Source organism: Passer domesticus, chromosome Z (genome assembly GCF_036417665.1).
Source record: "Passer domesticus isolate bPasDom1 chromosome Z, bPasDom1.hap1, whole genome shotgun sequence".
NCBI lineage: Eukaryota > Metazoa > Chordata > Aves > Passeriformes > Passeridae > Passer > Passer domesticus.
In genome coordinates this window covers 1,024,603-1,048,684 of record NC_087512.1, presented here as the reverse complement: position 1 = coordinate 1,048,684, position 24,082 = coordinate 1,024,603, and the positions used below count along the sequence as shown (strand labels likewise).

Below are 24,082 nucleotides of genomic sequence, written 5' to 3'. Positions count from 1 at the left end.
CCGTCCTGACAAACGCACCCAGACTGCGTTTCCAGCAGGAAACACCCCAATCTTGGTTCTGTTGCAGCAGCTGGAACGGCTCTTGCAGGGAAAAAAAAAAGGCAAAGCAAACCAACAAAACGAGCTGGACAAATTTAAAAAAACAAACAAAAAACCACCGCAAAACAAAACAAAAACTACCCATAAACCCTGAAACAAAACAAAAACAAACAAAAACAAACAAACAAACAAAAACAAACAAAACCAAGCAAAAAACGAACAAAACCCAAAACCTCCCCCCACATAAAAACTAGAAAAATATCCCAAAACAAAAAAGCACCCACAAACCCTGAAACAAAACAAAAAGAAACAAAGAAAAAACCACAAAAACCAAACAAAAACCAAAACAGCCACCAAAACAAACAAAACCAAACAAAAAACTAACAAAACCCAAAATGTCCTCTCCCCAAAAAACAATAAAAATATTCCAAAACAAAAAATCACCCACAAACTCTGAAACAAAACAAAAACCCACAAACAAACAAAAACAAACAAAACCAAACAAAAAACTAACAAAACCCAAAACATCCTCTCCCCAAAAAACAATAAAAATATCCCAAAACAAAAAATCACCCACAAACCCTGAAACAAAACAAAAAGAAACAAAGAAAAAAACCACAAAGACCAAACAAAAACCAAAACAGCCACCAAAACAAACAAAACCAAACCAAAAACTAAAAAAACCCCCAAAACCTCCCCACCAAAAAAACAAACAAAAAATCCTGAAACAAAACAAAAATCCTGAAACAAAAAAGCACCCACAAACCCCCAAAAAAAGTCAAACCAAAAACAGAAACAAACAAAAACTAAAACAAACAGAATCAAACAAAAAACCTAGAAAAAAACCCAAAACCTTCCCCCTGCAAAAAAAACCAAACAAAAAGCCCCAACAGAAACAAACCCAGAACAAAAGAAAAAAAAACCAAAATGAAACAACACTCCAAATATTTACACACATACACACAACCCCCCCAAACAACAACACAGAAACCCCCAGTAATTAAAACAGAAATATTGAGGAAGCATTTTTACACTTAAGATACATTAACTACTCAGGCGCCAACATTATTTTTTAATGCTGTTTTAGGTGATAGAATAATTTCCAGAAACTGCCACGTGAGACCACATGCATGAAGTTCTGGTTTATATAACAGCGAAGTTGTTCCTCCTGGGGTCTGAGAGCCGCCTCTGATGGAGTTCATCCCCATCCCATGAACCACTGCTGAGCACAGCAGTGGCTGCACAAACACACACATACTGATTTATTTTTTTAGCAAAAAAAAAAAAGGATAATTGGATATTTAGGTCAGAAAAAGAGATGTTTCAGAAGAAAAGTCTCAGTCAATATTTAAGCTTAGATGGACAAAGCCTAGAAACCACAGAACAACCATGCAGCAGCAGAGAGAGCTCTCAATCATCCATCAGGGCTTTACGTAGGCCTTTATATGAAAAATCACAGAGGAAATAGGGACAGAGAACAGGAAGATGGAAAACACGAGACAGGTGAGGAATGTTTCTTTATGCTGCTCTGAAACAGCCTTTGATTTCATGACAGCAAACCAAAACACAGCAGAAGGGTTCTGAACACAGGGAGAAGCATCTCCTGCCAATCCCTGTAAGGAGGATGAATTAAAGCAGCAGCCATTCATGCAAGCTGTGTTCTCCCACATTTGTTTATACTTTACAATTTTTAAGTTTAGCCAGTTATGGATACACACAAAAATAACACAGGCTATATATAAATATTAAAAGGCACTTAGCTGTGCAATTATATACATATTTTATTTATGCAAGGTGAGACTCGCATGTTTAAACGATGGGGTTATATAAATGTAGATGTGTTTCCTTTCATGGGTTATATTTAATATTTGCATGCAAAAACATCCTTTCTGGAGGTATCACTGGGTGCCTCCTGTGCAGGACTAAGCCACAGGTGAAGAGCAGGAGCACTGCAGCCACCCTGAGCCAGATTTATCCTGCACCAACTCTCTTCCAGGGCATCCACTTTGCTGAAAAACCTGCTTATCTCGAAGCTGAACTTCAAAGGCACTGCTCCTGCCTCCCAGAAAGAGGGTTTGCCATATCCTGCTCACCATCCTGCAGCCTGGGTATTTTTAGCTGCCTGGGAAGCACCTGATAGGGACCAAGTTCCAAAGATAAAAATTAAGGAGGCCATTATCTGTACTATTATAACAGATTTTGGTATTACCTTGGCAGTTTGAGGCCCTTAGAGCAACTGAGAAAGTTATTTATGGGCTATCTCATCTTTTTTTTTTAGGGGATGGGGAAGAGGAAAAACGACTGCCTTGCAAGTTTTGTACAGAATCTTTAAACAGGATAAAGCTGATACCAGGAATTGCACAAGGTCACTGCCTGTCCTGCTCCTCTGTCCTCCCCTGTCCCTCCCCTCTGCATCCACTGTTCCTGGTGCTGCCAGCAGCTCCTGCAGCCACAATCACACCCACCCACTGCAGCCAGGGCCAGCCCCACAGGATCCATCCTGCATCCCAGGACCAAGAACCCACCAGCCAGGAGAGGAGATGCTTGGGGCTGCCGTGACTAAAGGCTGAGACTCCCTCCACCTCCAACAGAAGGACAATTAAGTGGATTGAAGAAATAAAGATCAATGGTTTAAAGTGAAGGAGGGTAGATTTAGATTCGATATTAGGAAGAAATTCCTCCCTGGGAGGGTCTGGCACAGGTTACCCAGCAAAGCTGTGGCTGCTCCATCCCTGAAAGTGTCCATGGCCAGGTTGGATGGGGCTTGGAGCAGCCTGGAATAGTGGAAGGTGTCCCTTGCGTATGGTAGGGGGCTGGAACTTGGTGAGCTTCAAGGCTCCTTCCCACCCAAACCATTCAGGGATTCTGCGATTCCAACCTAATGATCTGAAAGTCAACCCTCTGAAAACACAGTGGGAGGTGCTCGCATTTTATTTCTTTACTCCTTAGCACTCCAACAGAAGTTAAAGCCTGAAAAGAGCGTGGGCTGCCTCTGCAGTAGCACTCCAGAAACACGTTCCCCTGCAAGTGATGTGCCTGGCTTTAAAGTCATCAGAGCTGACAGCCTGACGTAGGGGAGGCTGTTCTGCCACACATCGGGCGGCCCGCCCCAGAGGAAAGCCCAGGGGTCCAACCCCTGCTCGTGGAGCAGAAATCCCCCACGGACAGGAAGGCCATGTGCTAATTCCTGATGTCCAAAAAGCTAACGAGTCCAGACAAGGAAAACACATTTGCTCAGATCCCCAAGTCCTCAGTGATGCATGGAGACAGGCAGGGTGGGAAAGCAGGCAGCCAGAAGAGGAGTGCGGCGTTCCTGGCACTTGACAGAAGGACACAGCTAGGGTCAAAGAGCATCTTCTGAACAGCACTAGGAAATGCATTTGGCACATTAGCAGCCTAACACAGTGGCGACGTGCCATGGAACACAGAATGGAGCCCTCAAGAACATGAAGGAGTTAGGGGCTTTGGTGAGACACATCCCCCTCGGCAGCCTCAGGGTCAGGCTGCTCCACCAGCAGAAAGATCCCTCACAAATCTTGGACAACGATGACAACACTGACAAGTAAACTTCCCAATCAGCCTGCTCTTGACTGAACCCTTTTGGTTGTACTTAAGGGAAAGGGACACTTGTTTTTTCATTAATTTTTTTTCACTCTCACTCCCACGCCAATGCAAAATCAAGGAAACAGTGAGGTAGCAGGACACCTGAAGGAGAAACCTGGGCATCCATGGTAACCTCTGACTGTACTCTCAAACAGAACCACAGAGCCACTCAATATCCTGAGCTGGAAGGGACCCACAAGGACCAGCATTGTCCAACTCCTGACCCTGCACAGGACAGCCCCAAAAATGCCACCCTGTGCCAGAGAGCATTGTCCAAGGCTCTTGGGAAGTGTCTGGAAGGCAGGCAGCATGCCCACATGGCATGTAGCTTCATTCTGAAAAGCTTGACAGCTTTTGACAGAGGCCCAGCTGCATTTCTGAGGGTTTTGTGTTTCCTCTAGGGATAAATTAAATCTCTTGAAAAACCAACCCTAACTGCCTGCTCCTCTTCAGAGAGTGCAAGTCATTCCAGAATGCAAGTGCAAGTGTCTCCTCAGAATTCAAAGTCTTCCAAAGTGTGCTGTCCTCTCCATCAAAGTAACTCCCTCCACAAGTGCAACCATACCCTAAATCTATTCCAATATCCAACCAATCTTCCCACAATGGATCTGGACAAGACAGCCCCCATCCTTCATTCCTCCTGACAGGCTCTTCTCCTTTTCCAGATTATTTCCCCCTGGCCGCACTGAGGTGACTGCACCCACCCTGCACAGCTCACCAAGAGGAGGTTCTCCTGGATGCCCTTCTGCCCTTTCCCACCTCTTTGGGCTCATCAGTTTGTGCTGCAGCACACCAGCATCCCACCACCACCGTGGTGGCCTTGGCCAGGACTTCTTTTGAACATGAATTCTCACTTCTCCTCTGGCACCAGAGCAAAACCAAGAGATCCTAAAAGCTACAGATCCAGGCAGGTGAAACTCCAGGGCAGAAAACAGGGAAAAGGCTCTTCAAGGACTCCAGGGTCCCTCAGCAGAGGACACAGGTCACAGCCCAGAGAGATTATAAGGGTTCCTGGGCAGACCAAGTATGTGACAGGACAAAGGACCAAATGAGCTCTAGAAGCCATCTCTAACCTTAGCAATTCTAGAACAGCTTCCAACTCCTATATTACAAAGCTGTTTTAAAAAACACAAACATGAACATCTCCCTCCTGGAGAGGGATTTTTCACAAAGACGTGGAGTGACAGCACATAGGGAATGGCTCCACCTGCCAGAGGGCAGGGTGTGATGGGGTATTGGAAAGGAATTGTCCCCTGTGAGGATGGTAAGACCCTGCCACAGGGTTCTCAGAGCAGCTGGGGCTGTCCCTGGATCCCTGGCAGTGCCCAAGGCCAGACTGGACAGGGCTTGGAGCAGCCTGGGACAGTGCAAGGGATGGGCATGGGGTGAAGCAGGATGATCTTTAAGGTCTACACCAAACCATTCCGTGATTCTCTGATTCCATGATTCTATATCCTAAAGTCTGTTTTGAGAAGTAGGGTTTTTCTCATTATCTTTCAGGAGACAGGTGTAGTCCTTAACACTCCAATCCCAGTTCAAGGGCCCTCTCTTTCACTGCCAATTCTTACATCAATTTTTCCCTAAACAGCAACAAGACTTTCCCATGACCTACACTTCCTGAGTTGCTTCAGCACATACCCAGCCACCTCCTCTCCAACCACACATTAAGGATTTTAAAAAAACCCACACTGTGAAGTGAGAACATTAGTGACAAACCCTCTGCATTTGCACTAATGCTCCATTATGTACCAAATATTCCCCTGGTGCCGTTTCACATCCCAGAGTGTTTTCATCCACGGCTGTAGGCTCTAACAAGGTGGCATGTAATTACCTTATTGTGGTCCCACCCCAGGAGCTGAAATGCTGCCGTGGGGGTGAAGGCTTTCATCCATAAACTGCTGCCTTCAGCTGACAGGTTTTGCTGAAATTTTCATAAATCTGGAGAACACTTGCAGGTTGTTATAAAAGAGGCGATTACAGGGCTGGTAATAAGGGCCTGTGACTAATGACAGCATTCCCCCTGACAGGTAAACACCCAGACAATTGGCATTTGATGAGAAGGGGGAAAGAATAGATCTTGCTGTGGGGGAGTTGGGGTTAGTGTTTTGGGTTTGGGGTTTTTTCTTTTTATTGTTTTTGTGGGGGTTTTTTGCTGTTGTTTTGGTTTGGGGTTCTTTGGGGGGGGGGATTGGGTTTTTTGTTTGTTTTTGGATTTTGGGGTGGTGGTTTTTTTTCTTTTTGTATTTTTGTTTGGTTGGTTTCTTGTCAAAAAATAAGTATGGGCTAAAAAAGTAGTACCAGGTAAATCTACTGCTGGTACACGGGAGCTGCAATGTCACCACCAGCAATGCCACCAGCAGCAATCAGTGCCAGGTGCTCCAGAGAGGAGCCAAGGGTGTGACTCCCAGCACCAGGGAAACTTCCTTTATGGTCCTCATATCACCCAGGAGACAATTTGAGCCTGCAGAATTTAACTGGCTTAATAGCGCAGACAGCAGATGAAATGGCGCTGAATATCAAGCAAATAATCTGACCTCCTTCCAAACCAGCACTGGATGAGATACTATTTTTAAGGACATCAAATTAAATCTAATTTTTTTCTCATTTTTAAGGAGATTTCCTGAGAGCAGACTTGAAAGGCAGCCCTGGTACCTGGAGGGCAGCAAAACTTCAAACATCACCCCCCTTCCAGACAAAGACAGGTGCTACATCCTCGTCCAGGGAAACTAGTCTGAACAATGGATCCCAACCCTTTCCCTCTGATACAACACGAGACTTGTGTTCTTGAGCCACCAGATCTGTCCTGTGCTTGTGGATCCCACAGACACCACAAGAATTCCTTGGGTCCTCCTTACCACCTTGGCCATGCTGGTGAGGTGGGCCCTTTATCCACCCCAGCTCTCCCAGCATTTTTTCTCACTCTTCCCTGCCTTTGTTCAGAAGTGTTCGGGGCCCTCCCACAGTCTGGAAAGACATTTCCTGGCACAGAACACATCCAAGCCTCCACAGAAACCCTTCCTGAGGACAACGTGGGTCACCCCACAGCAAGATCAGGATGAGACTCCTCAAGGCAGCCACACCCAGCAGGAAGGGAGTCCCCATCCCCTTCCAACAGGACATCTCCAGCATCAAAGAGCTTCAAAACAGGCATCACAGCCTCCCAAGGAAACCTGCCCTCTGACATTCCTTCTTCCTGTGCACATTTGATTATTCATGACTGAGCAATGTGTGAACAAGGAGCCCAACCTTTCTCCTGGATTGGCATCAAGGTTTGCCAGTCTGGGTTTTCTTCTCAAATTTCAAACAAGATTTCACTTTGGCCAGTATGAGAGAGAGAGAAGGCAAAAGATAGCAAACTGCTCTCCAACATTACAACCCTCTGAAGTTTGCATGCTAAATGCAGTGAGTTTTACCTTAAAGAGCTGTTGCAAGAGGACTCAGGTTTCCCCTGAGACAAAATAAGGCTCGAGGGGAGCTCCAGCTCCTTTTGGGCAATGCCCAGGACACCAGGTCTCAGTCAATGGCTGTCCCTCAGTGCAGCCAGGCCAGACACACGAGCACTGGCTGCACACTGAGAGCAGGTACCAGCTTTGGAGCAAACACCTGCCCAGGAGGCTCTGAATGTCCCAAACCAAAGCAAATCCCAGCTCAAGCCTACTCTTGCCATGAGCACAGCAGCAACACACGTGAAAGAAGATGTTTACCCACAGAGATTAAAGCCCATTCTTGGATCTTTTACAGAGACAGAGGCACAGGTGAAAAGGCGGGAGGTCTTCCTTACCTTGCACTCTTCATCCAGCAGGTCCAGGATCCCAAGCTTGGCCTCTATCAGATCTATGCAGGGCTGGTTGTCGTAGAAGTCTATGAGAGTCCAGGGGATTCCCTCCTTCATGTACTCTTCTTGTTCCAGCTTAAACACGTGCTGGGAGTGGGAGAAAGCGGAGCCACAGAGTGTGAGCCCAGCTAGCAGAGCACAGCCCTTCCCCTTGTCCCTGCTAGAGTTTTATATTTTCTTTTTTAGAGCCAGGTCTAATAAGCTCTCAAAGAAATTAATACACCCAAAGACAGCTAGAGCTGTTCTTGAAAGTATAAAATGAGCAAGATAACTTCTGCTGCAGTGTTAGAAACAAAAAGGTTTAATAGAAGGCAAAATAACAAACAGAAAAACCCGAGCCAAGTGCAGAAGTCTGCTCCTAGTAAAAACACCTCACAAAAACCCCTAGCTCATTTGTTTTCCTCTTTTTCTACCTAATTGTTCAAGCAAAACTTTTTAGCTTCTATCCAATTAAATGCCCTTACGTTTTTGGAGAAGTCCCTGAAGTCCTACAAAGTAGCTTTCCACCTAATCATTGAGAAAAACTTCTAAGCTTCTTTCCTTTTTTGAAAGACAAAAAAATAGTTTTGTCACTCTGTCATCAAAAAGCACACTCCTACACTGGAGTCCAGCATTCCATGGGCACATCCAGAGGCCACAGAGGCTCTGATGCCCTCACATACAGCCTGCATGTTGACACGAGCAGGCTGTATGTAAGGGCACCTAGAGCCTCTGTGGCCCATTTTTCTGGCCAGGAAAACAAAACCACCACACTGGAAAACCACGGCACAGGTTAAAACAAGGCTTGAAATGACTTTCACTGCAGAATGAGTGAAGCTGTCACTGCGGCGAGGTGGGAGCCATACCCTGATGTGGCAGTGACACATACATCTCCCAGGCTGACAAAAACCCTCCTCTGCTTTATTGCTCTGCTGACTGTGACCTGAAGCAGGTTCACAAGCTGGGAGCCCAGCCAGGGCTGGGAGCCCGTGTCCCCATCTGCGAGCAGGGCTCCACAAAGAGCACCCACCATCCCACAAGGGACATCAGCAGCAGCATCTGACCGACTCAGGGACACTTCTATCGAAAATTCTTGTTTAAAAGAACCTATAATAAAAAAATCTTTGCATGGCTTACGTATCTCAGACCTCTGCCCAAGCAGATAAATTGTCTCTGGCTATTTCTGAGACACTCTAAAGCATATTAAAAAATGATTTTTCAAATGCACTTTTTTTCCCCCTTCAAAGATAGCTTTTTAAAATCTCTTCAAACATGTCATCTTGGAGCTTGAATTTATAAGCTTCAGAAGTGATAGTCAGACACACCAAGTAAGATATGAATAGTGCAAATACAATCCATAATTTACTTTTCATTTTAGCAGCAGTGATCTATCTGATGCATTAGATAGACTGCAAATGTTCGTGTCCATGCATAAGATATGGCTTCAAAGGGCCAAACTAATCTGCAGTACTTAAATGCTCAAATTTAACAAGTTTTCCCCTGTATCCTGAAATTAACAGTATTTTTTCCCTACTTACAACTGACACAGAAGACAACTCCTTACTGGTTCCATTACCAGTGAAGGTAAATATATGGAGTTTATAAATATATGAAATAAATGCTTATTTCAAATAAAACTGGAAAACTTCTGGGTTTTGTGAGGCATGACCAAGTGAACAGTGGGGAGTGTTTCTAATTCTGTTATTTAATACAGAGTTTTCATCTCACAGGTTTAAGCCATGCTTAATGGGAAGGTTTCCACACCCATAACTTATTTTAATTCATGCTGGAAATCAGCATGAGACCATCCATGATTTGTTTTAGGATTGAAACAGCACAAAGAAGAAGGCAGATTACATACTTATTCAGAGCAATATGTGAGCCTTTGCACAAACCACATGCAAATCCATTTCCAGAATGAAGTTTATACATCAACTAAGCAATATTTTCTAACTTGATAGGAATATCTAGAACCACTGCAGTGAAATGTCTGGGAGAGAGGCATCCTAAGGATGCCCATGATCCGTCCAGGCTGCAGGTAAATGCTGTAAAGCAGCAGCCAGACACATCACAATCCTGCCTAGTTACATTTTCTGCTGGGTTTTATGGAACATTTCCAAGCTGACCTTACCGAGTTGAACTGCTGCTGGAGCTTTTCGTTGGCATAGTTGATACAGAACTGTTCAAAGCTATTCACTTCAAAAGTTTCAAACCTGCAAAGCAATGAATAAATCAGCATTAGGCGTTGCTTTGTCTCAAAATCTTCTCTTTTTTTTTCTTTTTTTTTTTAATTTTTCCTGCAAAGGTGCCATCCGTGTGAGGGGGAACACTCAACCATCCCTTCCATTTCCCTTGTCCCAGATCAACACTTTTTTCCTCAAAACATCTTTCTTTCCTTGGCACAACTCGAGGGATTCAAGAGGTCCCTCCTGGTACACACGAATGAGACATTTGGCTCGACTGCAGCTTCCTGCCCATCAGCTCTGTCTGAGAAAAGAAATGTAACTGCTTCTCCTGGGGAAAAATATTATGAAATATTAAGTTCCAAATACATTCACTGCAAAGGTGATGAAGAAACAGTAGCTGCTGTCTTAAAAGACCCAGCATGCCACTTTTAATGGAATTTAATAGAGCAGAAAAAGGAGGTATTAAATTTGTAATTATAGCTTCTGTACTGCATCCCTGTTAGCACAAAAATTAGACACACGTGAGTAAGCAACTTCTGGAAGGGAGAAGGGGAAAAGTGGTGATTTCAGCTCCAATTCCACATTCCTTAGAGGACCCTTAGAGAGTCCTTGGTGCTGGACTCACTGATCCACCTCTTCACCCAGACTTCCACATTATCCTAATCTGTCACAGATCAGCTCCAAAACAAGCCCAAAAATAGCTTCTTAGTCACAATTAGAAAGGAAAAAATATGCAGTTTTAGTGAGACAGACTACAGGTAAGGAGCAGGGAGCCAGCAGAGCCCCTGAGGCTGAAGCACACAACACCCAGGGACAGGCACAGGGAGCCAGGCCTGCTCTTAAAATCCAAAGAGGGTATTTTGAGCTACCTCTGGGAATTACGTGTTTTATATTTCTAATTTTAAGGCACAGTTGGAAGGGGGAAGGGAAAAAAAGAAGTCTTTGACACACGACTATAAGGATTAAACCAAGGGGAGAAGTGGGAAGGCTTCCTGTGTTGAATGAGTAAGCTGCTGTAATGATAAATATGTGACTAAATAATTGTTGGGGTAATAGGCACTGTAGGAGCTGGAAGAACAGTCTTTAAACACTGAGTAAATGAAGCCCTTTCTTTCCAGCCTCTCTTCCTCAAAATAATCAGTACTTCTGCCACTTCCTGAGGACCACGCTGCTGTTACCCAGGTGATGCAGTTGTTCCCCAAGTACTTCCAGATGACAATGCCAACACCACACAAAATGCCAGAGTCCCTAGGGAAACGCAATGCCAAACGGCAAAAGAAAAGGGGGAATGGGAGAAATGAGCTGGTTTTGTGCTTTTATCACCCCCACAGTCCTTGAAGAAAGCTGGGACTGCTTTCCCTCTGCATGCCCAGCACTGTCCCCACAGCCGGAGCCACCTGTGCCATCTGTGTGTGTGTGTGTGGCTGGTGCCATCCCCCTCCCAAAAACTGGGCTTTACAGTCTTTAATGCAACAGAATCTGGTGCCTGGGACAACAAATGATTACATTAAGGACATGTCTTGGCCCTCAGTGATGGATGTATCCCTGGAGAGCCCCCTCTGTGCTCGATCTCCGTGGCATGGCTCTGCCAATCTGCGCCTCCAGCCCTTGCCACTCAAGGAATGTGGCGTCCCAGGACTCTGGAAATACCAGCTGCTGCAGGCATGATCACAGCAACAGGGCAAGGAAGGATTTAATTAAAATGTAGATGGAGAGGCACAGCCAGCTAGGTGGGAAAAGGCAATGAGGGCAGCAGTGTATGAGGAGAAGAAATCGGAGTGGAAACTTGTCCCTTTCCAAGACACCAGATGTGATTTATGAACCCTCCCAGTGAGTGCTAGCCAGGGGCAGAGCTGCTGTACAACTCCAGTTCCAAGGGAGATCTCACAAAGTTGCTAATTAAGGGAATCTACCAGCACAATCTGCTAATTGACAAAGCAGATTAGTCGCTAGCCCTACATGTGTGCATGCCAGGAAGCCCTACCTGCTCAGAGTAACTGCACTGAGGGCAACATCCTGATGGGGAAAGCAAAACAGTGCCTGTTGGGTCTCTATTCATCTTAGTGCCCTTTAATTTGGTGGAAAAAACAAGCATATTCACCACTCCAGCCCATCGCTGTGGCTCCCTGGAAGGCACATCCAGCTTGGGAACAGCTCTTGTAAGTAGATTTTCAAGGGGCAAATGCTGCATTTTGGTTTTTCTGCTGCTCCCCAATCTGCTGGCTTCTCCTAAGCCCTCTGAAGCACCAAGGTTTGTATTAAAATATTTAAAGTTCATTAATAAGTCCAGCACACAGCTGGTTGCCTGGGTGTTCACACTTCACGTGGCAAACAAGAGGGGGAACAAGTCGTCAACACCAAGTCCAGGAGTGCCACATGAACCCACTCTTCTGACTGACTTCAGTAACGGTGCTACAGCAAATAACACCATTTCAATAAACACAGAAAGGCTTTCAGTGCTGCACCCTCTCACCTCAGTGTTAACAGAGAATTAAGGATGCAAAGTCAAGCACTAGAAAGTTGGAAGAAAAGCCCTACAGCTTCTGCACCCTCTGTTTGGATCCCATCCCTAGAAATTCCACCCAGAGCACTGGGACAGAAGCTCTGAGGATGTAAAGGATGGGCTGTGAAACTGGCTGCAGGCTCCCTGCCTTTCCAGCTCAATGCCTCTCCCAAAGGAAAGGAAAACACAAAATCCATTTGGGGGGGAAAAATCAGATCATTAGAAAAATGCATTAAAAACTCCAAAAACACGATTTAGGAACCAAACCACTCTAAAGTTCAGCAGAGTCAGGCTACCATCACTCACATTCCCTGCATTGTAAATTACTCAGCATTTAGACAGCAACACTCATTTACAAAAGGGATTCAGGGTCATTTTAGGACATCAGACTCCCACAGGCATTTCAGCCAAGAACATGGACACCTTCCCCTGCAAATCTGCCTCTTCAGTAGGACCTGCAGGTCCTTGTGGAAAATCCCTGCTGGTGTCACCAGGGCTGACAGCACCTGCTGGCCCCCACACTGGACAGGCAGCTGAAGGAGGTTTTTCTTCCACACTAACAGATTTCCAAGCCCAGCTTAATCTTTCATGAGCCTTATCCTCAAGCCTCCTTTCATTCAGATTTCTTAAAGTCTGATCCTCTAACTCAGGCATCCAATTTTCTGTATGGATCCATCACCATCACCCACAGGGCTCCATCTCAAAACTTTATTTATCATGCTCCAGCCTTCAGAAATTTCTGTGGGGGAAAACATCTTTTCTAACTCATAGAAAAGAGATGGGAAACAGCTTCTCTATCTCATACAGCCTTTGAACCAGACTGTGCCATATTTAAGATCTTCCCAAGTGAGCCCAGAAACTTAAAACCAGAGAGAGCAACCTCATGACCTCGAGCCATCCCACTGAAATCCCAAACCAAACAGAGCTGTGTGGTTATCACCCTTGATAGCAGTGCTCCTGCAAACCTTGCCACATGACAGCAGTTATAGATGGAGACCAGCAACCAGTGGGGCTGCACTGCTGCTCCAGCACTTTCTGGCATCCTTTCTGCTGCTGTGGCTGTCCAGATGTCAAAAATATCATCCTAAACACCAGCAGTGTAGAAACTTTGTGGGACGGTTTATACACAAGACCCAGTTCCAGAAATTGTGTAGGTGTAATAGCCCTAAAATCACACTGCTTTTTTGTTCTGATCCAGAGCTGCTTTGGCAGGATTTCATTCTGAAGTTGAGGTTCTGCTAGAGCTGACAGGCCTTCAGAGGACACAGGACTGGGGACTGAGCAAGCACAGTGACTGCCCTGGGTTAGGGACTGGCTCCTGGAGCAGCTGCAACTTTTGCACTCCACCTTCCCCTCCCAAACAGGAGCAATTCAGCACCTGAATTAGTAAGGGAGAACAGGAGACCACTGGTGTCCCACTGAGAACCACAGAATCCCAGAAGGGTTCTGGGTTGCAAGGGACCTTTTAGGGTCATCCAGTCCCCACATGCAGGGACACCTTCCACTGTTCCAGGTTGCTCCAAGTGCCATCTAACGTGGCCTTGCATGGACCTGCTGTCTGGCCCACCTCTGGCACTGCTCTCTTGTTCTTGCTGCCCAGAGACACACACACAAACACAAAAAAAAAAAAAGGGTGTTGAAAAAATGGAGGGTAAAACCCAAACCCACAAGTCTTCTTTTGTTTTGCACCCCACAGCTGACAGAATCCCTTCCCTTCTCTTCCATCTTCTGCTTCTTTGCAGCACTTCAGCTAAAATAAACTCAGACAACTCTCACATCCCTCTCCTACCACCACTCAGGATGACAAACCGGGCAGTAACAGGTACCCAGAACAACTTTAAAGCAGCTCATTGCCCCTGAGGGCACGGGCTGCAAGCCTTGCAAGAGCTTTTTGCACCTGACAGCCCCACCAGAGGTTCCCAAGCTCCTCTGAAAGCTGTCACTGCACCAGGGCCCTGCAGCAGCGGCTTCACAGATGAAGTGAAGGAGTGTCCTCAAACCCCACAGCAACATGAGGCAGTCTTTGCTCTCCACAGCAGCACCTTTACCCCAGCTCATCTTTAAAGCTGTTTAAACAGCACAGGAGACAGGAATACCAGATGGGAAAGGCACGGGAGGTAAATCCCAGAACGCAGCGCTCACACAGATGTGTGCACACCATTTTGTGCTGAGGGCCGCACACTCTGAAGGAGGATCAAAACTGCAAACTGCACGCTACTTTCCTGTGCTCCTTTCCAACATTCCCATCACCTGCCACCAGACAAAGCGGCGTGTGCTCTGCAAGAAGGCGAAGACAAGCTACAAAGGAGTCTCTGAGCAGCCCGGGGAGCTGAGGAGGGGCCTACCCGTAGATGTCGAGCACGCCGATGAAGGAGTGCTGCTTCACAGTGGTGTGCAGGGCCTTGTTGACGTGCTGCACGATCCAGTTGAAGAGCTGGGCGTAGATGTGCTTGGCCAGGGCGTTCCTGGCGTTCACCACCTGGTGCAGGGACATGCTCTTCACGTAGGTCTCGGCCGTGGTGACGAGCTTGCGGTGGCACAGCCAGTGCTGCATCTGGCTGTGCTCCACGCCCAGCAGGCTGCAGAAGTTGCTCAGGTGCTCGTCCTCGCTCTGGGAAGTAAAGTCAGCAGGTTGGTGACACCCCAAAGTGGTATTTTAACACCCCAAGTTCACAGCTCTGCGCAAGGAATGGTGGGTTTTTGTAACTGTCTAGGGAAAGCTGTGTCTCTGTGGGGGACAGGAGTGGGAATGCAGTGACACCCATCCATCCAGCTGTGGGAGTCCTCCTGGACAGGGTGGGACAGCTCACACGGAGCTCTGGGTGGTGGTACCAAGGCTCTGGTTATCCTTGAGCTCTCAGCTTTCACAAAAGAACATTCCCACAGCAAAAAGAATTCTCCACCTCCTCAAGCTGCAGCTACACCCTGCCCCAGAGCAGCCCTGGTTATGCCTCACACTAAAGCTCAGAGTATGCTAGAACACCATGCCTTTTACAAAATAGCTCCCTCCTGAATAACAAAGCTATAAATCATGCATTACCAGAAGGGCTTAGGCTTTACACAATTAATAAAATGAAATGTGAACTTCATTTTCTTTAGTGCAATATATTCTCCCCACTCTGAAATTAAGACAAAGCAGTTCCGAGTCTCTATTATGGTCAGATAGCAGGCACTGCCTTTTGGAAAATGATAGAACAATTTCCCCCTCCCCGTGTAATAATACATATCTATAGGAAGTAATTTTTTTCCAGTTAGGTAAGTGTACTTGGAAATGCTGGATGGGGTTGGGGATGCAGAAAAAAAGGGCATTTTACAAGAATTCTTGGATGTTTTATTGCTATGATACCTTTTTGACCAGAGTCAAGGTTGTACCTTGATTTAATTGATTTAATACCTTGCAATTATATTTGAAGGTAATTAAACAACATGAGCTTCATTAACAGAACTCAACATCATTGAAGCAGGCAGCCTTCACATATCCATGTTGCCAAATAGCAAATAAATTACATCTAGCATCTCACACTGAACACCACATTATCTCTAGGGTAACACTGAAATGTGTGCAGAACCCTTTTAATACTTTAATTAGGAACAAACGACCCAGCCTGGGATGCAATGGTAATTTACAGGACAGTATTTTCCATATAATTGCTTTGCTTTTCCCCACCTCTGAGCAAACACGGAACTGCCTCTAAGGCATCTTTAGTGTTACTTATTTTTGCTAATTAACCATGCAGTGCTCCTTGGGCCACGCTGCAAGCAGCAGCTCTGTGGCTTTGCCTGGAGGAAAGTGGTTGTAAGGCATCACCATCAGTGCTGGTGTCACCATCAGTGTCACAAGTCCCCAGGACCCTGCACTGGGCATTCTAAGGAAGCAGGAAGAGCTAAGGTGGGCTGGGATGTCAGGAATGTAAGTAATTTTTTAACAACCTTGCTTGCAGGCTGGCTAGAGAGGAGGAAAAATGAGTTATTTCCCAGGACAAACAAAGCAACTAGGAACTTTTGATGTGTTTTCAAAAAGGGCAAGAAAACCAGGAGGAAAAAGGCTTTCCAGCCAAGGACATGAGCCCAGCCTGACTCCTGAGCACACCAAGCTCCCCACTCCTGAGGGTGACCTACCGACACACTGCAGACCTCCCCATCTCGTTCCCCTTGGATTTTCAAGTTCCCCAGGTGCAGAATGGCAGCAATTATCCTAAAAATGGTCATCTGATGAGACTCCTTCACTCCTGCGGGAACAATTGATGGCTGATTGTCACAAAGGAAAATGAAACACGATTTTCAGTTTATTTGAAGGTGCTTGCAGTGCTCTATTTCCTCCCGAGGCAATTGGTTTTCAGAATCATGAGGCTTCTTCCAGCAAATACACCTTAAACTCTCAATTTTAACACGGATGGGTTTAATACACACAAACCCAAGGATGCTGCTCCACAGTGATCAAACAGGAGGAGAGTTACAGGGGCTCTGCAGCTTTCACAGAGCAAGGAATTGCTCGTCTGTCATCACAGTCTGCTGGCAACCAAAGCACACAAACTACAAATTACACTTACTCCAACATCCCACAAAAAGAAGGGAAAATTAAAGTCCTGCACCACGCCTCCACACTGGTGGCACAGCTGGATGCAGCAAGTCACCAGGGAGGTGATGGGGAGCTCTGCCTTACCATCCCCAGTGTCTCCACAAGAGACACTTGTGGGTCTTTACTGGGGGTGTAAGATGTTATTGCTTTGTGTGTTTTATTTATATATTGCTTTATCTATTTTTCTTTACAGGCATTCCCAGCAGGGGCTTTGCTCAGCAGCAGCCCACACGTGGCCTTCTTGCCATATCTTGCATTTTTTAAATATCCCAGCTGGGTTTCTGTGTCCCTTTTGTGCTCAGGGCCGGTGTCCTAATTATCCACCCAAGGTCTGAGACATCACCTGCTGGTTTCTGAATTATCCAGAGCCTCCCTTTCTCTCTCTCGGGACTTTTCTGTTATCAGCACAGTGAGAAATGTTTCAAGGTTACTGAAAGGAGCAATGCTCTGCTCTCACTTGGAACTCTTAGCTGGAGTTAAGCCTGGCTAGGATTGGGGATTTGCAGACACACAAAAAGGCAAGACTGGAAACTGCAGTAGCAATTTCACCAGGCCATGAACAGAAGCAGAGCTGGGAAACACTGAAGGAAAATGAGGAAAAGCAGAGACAGAGGAGCACGTGAAGAACAGAAAATCATCATCAGAATGGCCCCAGAGGAAGATGGTCTCATAGGGCTTCCCAGGGACCAGCAAGGAGACAGGGGAGCTGCTTGGGGAGCCAGAGAAGGGGAGCAAAGAGAGATTACACATGCCAGGGGGGTGGGGAGAGAGTTCTCCCAGGATTGCAGTCCTGTGGGCAAGTTTGGAGCAAACAGGAATCATATCACTTGAGTAGTTAACAACAGAACCCACACAAGCTGAACAAGAGGAGGGTAAAGACAAGACCCCAAAGAGAAAGAGATGACACCCATCTAAAACACAAAGAGGACAAATTTTGGGGAAACAAGTGCAATTCTAGAGCTTGCAGTGAGTCCCCACACTCACTGCAGGCACAGCTGGTCAGGGGATTTCACAGGCAACTCTAAATATCATGTGTAATAATAATTATTACAAATTACAACCCGTGGAAAGGAACCAAGAGGTACCAAGACTCACCAGGATTTATAAACATGGTTTCAGATAAGTACAAATACTCTGGGCGAGTTTTCCCTTGCAGATAGTTTTTCCTTTCAAAGAGCCCTGCTGCAGGCAGGGCACAGCTCTGCTCCCCTGCTGCCAGCACGGGGGCTGGACACAGCCACAGCTCCTGCAGCTGCCATGTGGATGTGGACTCTGCACAGCAGGGATGTACTCAGCTCATTATTTCCAGGAATCAGCTACCCAGCACAGCACTGTGATCCTGCAAGTGACATCACCCTCAACCACAACACAGACTGAACTGCACAGTAATAGCTCTTTTCCTGCTCGTAAACACGGTAAAAAATAGCAAATCAATACTGCAGCCCTGCTTTGACTTCAGAATGGTTTCTCTTAAATTCTGCATCCCTCTCCATTTCACTGCTGCTCCACAGACAGCTGCTAGAAACACTCCTGCAGCTCCTACTAAAGAGCAAAGTAAAGCCAACTAGGTCAACAGGACCGTCATAATTCAGGCAAAACACTGAAAACAATTGCCAGACTTCTGCTGGGCAGGCCTCAAGCAGAGCAACTCCTTACCAAGCAGGGTGAAGGCATGTCTGGTCTTCTCAAAGTCAACAGCATCATCCACGCCATCGATGGACGTGTCACCTCCCTGAGAAGTGTAGAAAAAGTCTTCAGCACACGCTAGGAGAGAAGAAAGAGGAGAAACAGGTCATCAAGCAGTCCTTCCTACTGTCACCATTGAGTCAGGAACAGATAATAAGTGACACAAACCCTAGGTCAGAGGCTAGAAACCCTGAGTTTATTGGAACCCCTTCTTTGATGCGCTGTTCCAATACAGGGGGACCTGATTACTCATTTAATCAACACATTTCACATGACTGGCTAATTAAGAAGACGCCCCTTGGTAAACATCTTATGAGAAAAACAACTTGTTCGAAACACCACCTGCAGATAGTTTACAATTCTTTCTCTCCACCTCCCTAAAACTTCCCAGACCAATTCATGGGAAATCTTATCTAGCTTTCTCCCCAGACCAATCCATGGGAAAGCTTATCTAGGCTTCCCTCTCTCTGACCAGACTGTGGTATCCACTCCCTGTGCCCATCCCTGAAGGACACCTGAGTCCTTTGAACCACAGTTTGCTCGGGGGTGGATGAAGCAGAACCTTGGCAAGTGGCTGCAGCTGCTTCTTGCAGTGGTGAAATCTCTTCTCCATGCACAGCAAGTGCAGCCTGTGGTGTATTTGGGATTCTAGTAACAGCTCTATCACATGGGGGAAGACCACTTCAGATACTGAGGTGGCTCCTTTCAGTAAATCCTCATCCTGTTTTACACATCCGTGACTGATTCAGGTATTTTAACACCTTTTCTACACAAAGCCTTAATCCTTGGGAGCAAAGGGAATGGATAATGGCTCATGGTGCCTGCATTACACCACCTGAACATCTGTGCTTTAGCAAAGTTACTCCAGGATGACACCAATAAACCCTGTGGAGGCTTGAGAGGCATTTCCAATGCAAATACAACAAGAAGAGATTGCAGGATTTGTGTCCACTTAAGAAAGCTGCACGTGTAATCCTCCTCCTTTAAACAAGCCCCCAGGAGGCCCAGAGCAGTGAGAGGTGTGCCCACGGCTGCTGGCTGAGCCCTGGCAGAGCCAGAGCTTTTCCCTTCAAGGGCTGGGGGAGCACAGCCCCTGGACAGCCTCCCCACCCAGAATCAGTTCTCAGCACCAGCCTCAGCCTGTTTTGAACTGAGTAGGAGTCATTAGCCAAAACCCACTCATTAACACACACAAACACATTTCCCAAACATGGTGAATAGAGAGAAGGAAGCCTACTGTACTCCACACCAGTGTTACCTAGTGGTAACCTTTAAAATCATTGCAATCTGCACTTTTCTTGACTCAAATTGCCACCAGAAGCTTCCCCCTCCCTTCCCAGGCCTCCCACAGGCTTCTGCATTAGCTGTACTTTCAGGCTGTAAAGAAAAACATTTAATTGCTTTTGGCACACAAAGCCCTGCGACCCAGAGATTTCGGTAATTCCACGCGTTGCTGGAGCATCAGGAGCGAGGGGCAGACAATGCTGATTGGGGTCAGGCAGACAATCTCCCTCCTGGTCCCCCAGCACAACGGGAACTCACCCAGCCCGTGGTGGAGCACATCACACTCACAGCCTGGTGCTGCTGCACATCGCCCTGCAAGATGCAGCCAGGGCTGGTGTGGGACCAGGATGCCAGCTTTCGATTTTCAACATTCACACTGGCACCTGCTCCTGCCTCAAGTCATCCCTGATATAACTGACTCCAGTCTCTGTATTTCAAGATCTCCGTAATTATTTTAACCACACAAACCCTTTGATTCACTGCAAACAAATAAAGCACATTTCTGCCTTGCACCACTGCCCAGGCATCATTAAGCTAGACACCACACTTCAAAAGGCACTTGCATTGCACATCACCATTTAAAGTCAAATATTTACTTTCTAGTTTAAAATTAAACCCGTTAGGATCACTCTGACTGAAGCCAGCACTGGTCTGCTTTGCTGGGCTTATGTATGTTTAGAGACTCTTTTTGTTTTCCAGCATCTTGCAACATAAAAGGAAGTAATAACAATTCTCTGTATTTGTAAGACTCAAAGGAGAATCAATAGCTCCTGGTTTTTAGATGGAAAAATATACATCCTCCTCCATGAGTAATAAATAAAAAGTGGATTTTCACATCAAGACACCTCTTGTTTTGTATAAGCCTTGGGAAGAAAAGATTGACAGGTAAGTACAGCTCACACAAGGAAATAAATCTAAGTTCTGACTAGTCATCTTCAAGCAGGCCAGTAAATCCAAGGCAAAGCTGGAAATGAAAAACATCACTCAAAAGAAAGACAAACAAGTGAATTGTGCACCTCTGCACCCCCTGCCCAGCACCAGCAGTCCCCCAGGCAAGGGCAGAGCCTGTGTCACACCAACAGGGGCAGCTCATGGACCCACACCCCTGTCCCCATCGAGCCCGTCAGCAGCCCCACATCTGACAGCCCCCAAAACACTTTGGGGAGGCTTTTCCCAGCTATTGCAAGGTGAAAGGGCAGGAAACACCCCTCCACCTTTGGAAAGAGCTGCCTCTTCTCCAACACCCACTGGACACCTGCACATGCTGTGACACAGCAAATGCAAAGTGCCACAGAGAGCAGCTGGAGACTGACAGGCACTGGCACCAAATTTTGATTGGAAGTGACCCAAGAAGGCTTCCTTGCAGCTAATGGCCCTGGCACCCACTCCTCCTGCACTGCCAGCTGCTGCCATTACACATTCAACCCTGAGAGGCTGAAGCTGAGAGCCCAGTCACAACCGCACAAACGTGTCCTGGGTGATGCACCAGGACAGCAAAGGCCTCTCAGCCTGCACTCCTGCCACTCACCACAAACACAGAAGATGCTTTTAGAGAGCTGTGATGAGTAAGACTGGTATTTCCCCCGATCCACATGTTCCCAAGAAGAGAGCAGTGGTTTCACAGCTGGAGCTCTCACACGTCAACTCATCTCCCAGGCGGAGATAAAATAGGTTGTGTCTGAATTTTAAGATGCCAGCAAACATCATCGTTACCCAGGGTATGTTTTTAAAAATGAAGCACCTAAGTCTGGCATAAACTCATGAAAACGGTCCACGTGGTGTGCTCTGTGTGGGCAATGTGCCTACAGTGACCCAAAAGGTCATTAAGACAAGCTCAGAACTACCCAGAAACTGAGATCCCCTCTCTCCATCTGCCATTCCACTGTAGTGTGGATGGCAACTTCTGCAAGACCCTGTGATGGGATCAGAACCTGCCTTGCTACCTATTCAAAATAGGTAAAAAGCCTGGTTTAAACCTTGCTTTTCTCTCTAAGCAACAGCAAATATTCAAGATTTTAAAATAATTAAAATTCATCCCTCCACCACCTGCTACGACTGCAAATCCTCTGAATCAGGTGTTCTACAGAGGTTTTGCTGCAAATCCTGGCGGAACAAGCCCAACTCCAGGAGTTAGCCATTAAAAAGAAATAAACATAACTAATTCAAAGGACACAACCACTCCTGCCAAGACACTGGCCAGATCAGTCCACGCTCACATTTGATTTAAAACCCACACCCTATGCAAGGTTGGTACAATATTAACACATGATCTCCCTGCATCAGCTGGCATACACCACAGCAATGTGGTTTCACTGAAACTGAAACCACTGCAGTTTCACTGCCAATTTTTACAAAATCACGGTATCACAGAATGATTTGGGTTGGAAGGGACCTTAGAGAGACACCTCCCACTGCCCCAGGCTGCTCCAAACCCCATCCAGCCTGGCCTTGGGCACTGCCAGGGATCCAGGGGCAGCCACAGCTGCTCTGGGCACCCTGTGCCAGGGCCTGCCCACCCTCACCCAAGTTCCCATCCCTGGTGATGGGGTGAGCAAACCTGTGCTACACCCCACAGCAGAGCCCTTCGGTTTCATCCCCCTGCCCTCCTCCCAGGGCACACAGGCCTCCCCAGGGACCCACATTTCTGACCCCACCACCTTCTCCTGCTGCCCTCACACCCAGGCAGCAGCCAGCAGGGCACAGGGATGTGCCAGCACTTACTGAGTCCAAGGTCTTTGAATTCTGGGAGGCTTGAGGAGGCACAGAGCTGGTAGAAGATGTGGTAGTTGCGCTCGTCCTCTGCCTGTGGGGAAATGCTGAGTTACCAGAGGCACAGAGCAGTCACAGCAGTGCTCCCACCCTCACACTGCTGCCCCCTGAGCCCAGGGACACCCTGGTCCCATCCCCTCTTCCCACCATCGACACCTGTCAGTGACACCAACACAAGGATGTTTTCCTTGCCACCTGGAGAGAGGAGGTGACAAACCTGACCAACACACACTGCCCACCTGGCAAAGAAAGCAAATAATTCTGTATTACCCTCCGCATCCTATCCCTCTCTGGAGTAACCAGGCTGAATGAAGCAGCAAGCACTGAGTTGCAAACCCAGAGTAATATAAAAGAAGGTGGTTTATTCTTCATGGCTTCTCAAAGTTGTCAGGTTTTTAAGATTTTTGTAGTTGGGGCATTCTTTTTTTTGTGTAAGGGCAAAATTTTTGCAGTAGCTTCTGATCTACATCCCCAGCAGCAACTAAGAAAGCCTCTCCTGAGCCTGCACAAGAACCCCAAGGGATGTGCTGTGGCACACATCAGCCTTCTGAGCCCCTCTCCTGCCCTTCTTCATCTTCAAAACTGAAGACTGCTGCCTGCCATTTTTTCTCCCTGGCTCCTTATCCAACAAGTCTCCCAGGTACACCTTAGCCCAGAACAAGGGGCATCAGGCTGGAATCATAAAGAACTCCAAGACTGAGTCCAAAAGACACATCTGGAAGCTGTGACAGGACAAGGGGAAACAGCCTCAAGTTGTGCAGGGGAGGTTTAGGCTGGCTATCAGGAACAATTTCTCCATGGAAAGGGCTGTCCAGGCCTGGCAGTAGTGGAGTCCCCACCCCTGGAGGGGTTTAAAAGCCGTGTGGAGGTGGCACTTGGGGATGTGATCACAAGGATGATGAAGCGGGACTTTGTACAGGAGCACAGTGGGACAGGACAAGGAGCAATGGCTTCCCATGGACAGAGAGCAGGTTTAGGTTGGATATTGGGCAGGAATTGGTGGCTGGGAGGGTGGGCAGGCCCTGGCCCAGGGTGCCCAGAGCAGCTGTGGCTGCCCCTGGATCCCTGGCAGTGCCCAAGGCCAGGCTGGATGGGGCTTGGAGCAGCCTGGGACAGTGGAAGGTGCCCCTGCCCATGGCAGGGGTGGAATGAGGTGATCTTTAAAATCCCTTCCAACCTAAACCATTCCATGATGATGATTCTGGGATGGGTGTGGCAGTGCTGGGGAGACAGTTGGATCAGGTGGTGTTAGAAGTCACTTCAACCTAAATGATTCTGTGGTTCCATTTGTAAAGAGATTTTTTTTTTTTCTTATCCACAGAAAAGACCCAGACTATTGAATACCTGGAATACAGCACCCAAAAGAAAAAAAGGACAAAGCCCCACCACTCCTCACCTGAAACACAACCCGAGATTTTTCCAGCAGATACGTCCTCATGTTGGCACCAATGATGTGGTATCTTTTATCAAAGCCAATCTGAATGTATTTCCCAAAGCGGCTGCTGTTGTCATTCCTTGTTGTTTTAGCATTTCCAATGGCCTGCATAAAACAAACAAAATTAAACATTAAATTTAAATTGAATGTTTGAATATTTTTAAACACTTTGCTTTGCAATCAG

At 46.8% G+C, this 24,082-nt stretch overlaps 1 protein-coding gene and 1 long non-coding RNA gene across 6 annotated transcripts in view; one reads left to right on the top strand and one right to left on the bottom strand.

Annotated features, from left to right (window-relative positions):
- The window catches only part of MYO5B (myosin VB), a 149,627-nt gene that overhangs the window by 72,553 nt on the left and 52,992 nt on the right, over positions 1-24,082 (bottom strand). For all 5 annotated transcript variants that reach the window (XM_064402904.1, XM_064402906.1, XM_064402905.1 and 2 more), the window contains 7 exons: positions 23,860-24,003; positions 22,416-22,497; positions 18,381-18,488; positions 16,265-16,374; positions 14,491-14,756; positions 9,588-9,669; positions 7,424-7,564 (listed from right to left, as the gene is read on the bottom strand). In XM_064402904.1, coding sequence (XP_064258974.1) covers positions 7,424-7,564; positions 9,588-9,669; positions 14,491-14,756; positions 16,265-16,374; positions 18,381-18,488; positions 22,416-22,497; positions 23,860-24,003 — 933 coding nt within the window. The remainder of the gene's footprint in view (positions 1-7,423; positions 7,565-9,587; positions 9,670-14,490; positions 14,757-16,264; positions 16,375-18,380; positions 18,489-22,415; positions 22,498-23,859; positions 24,004-24,082) is intronic.
- LOC135289376 (uncharacterized) lies at positions 14,623-23,873 on the top strand. Its single transcript, XR_010352140.1, has 3 exons — positions 14,623-14,776; positions 16,087-20,579; positions 23,785-23,873. It is a non-coding gene; the product is annotated as an uncharacterized LOC135289376 (long non-coding RNA).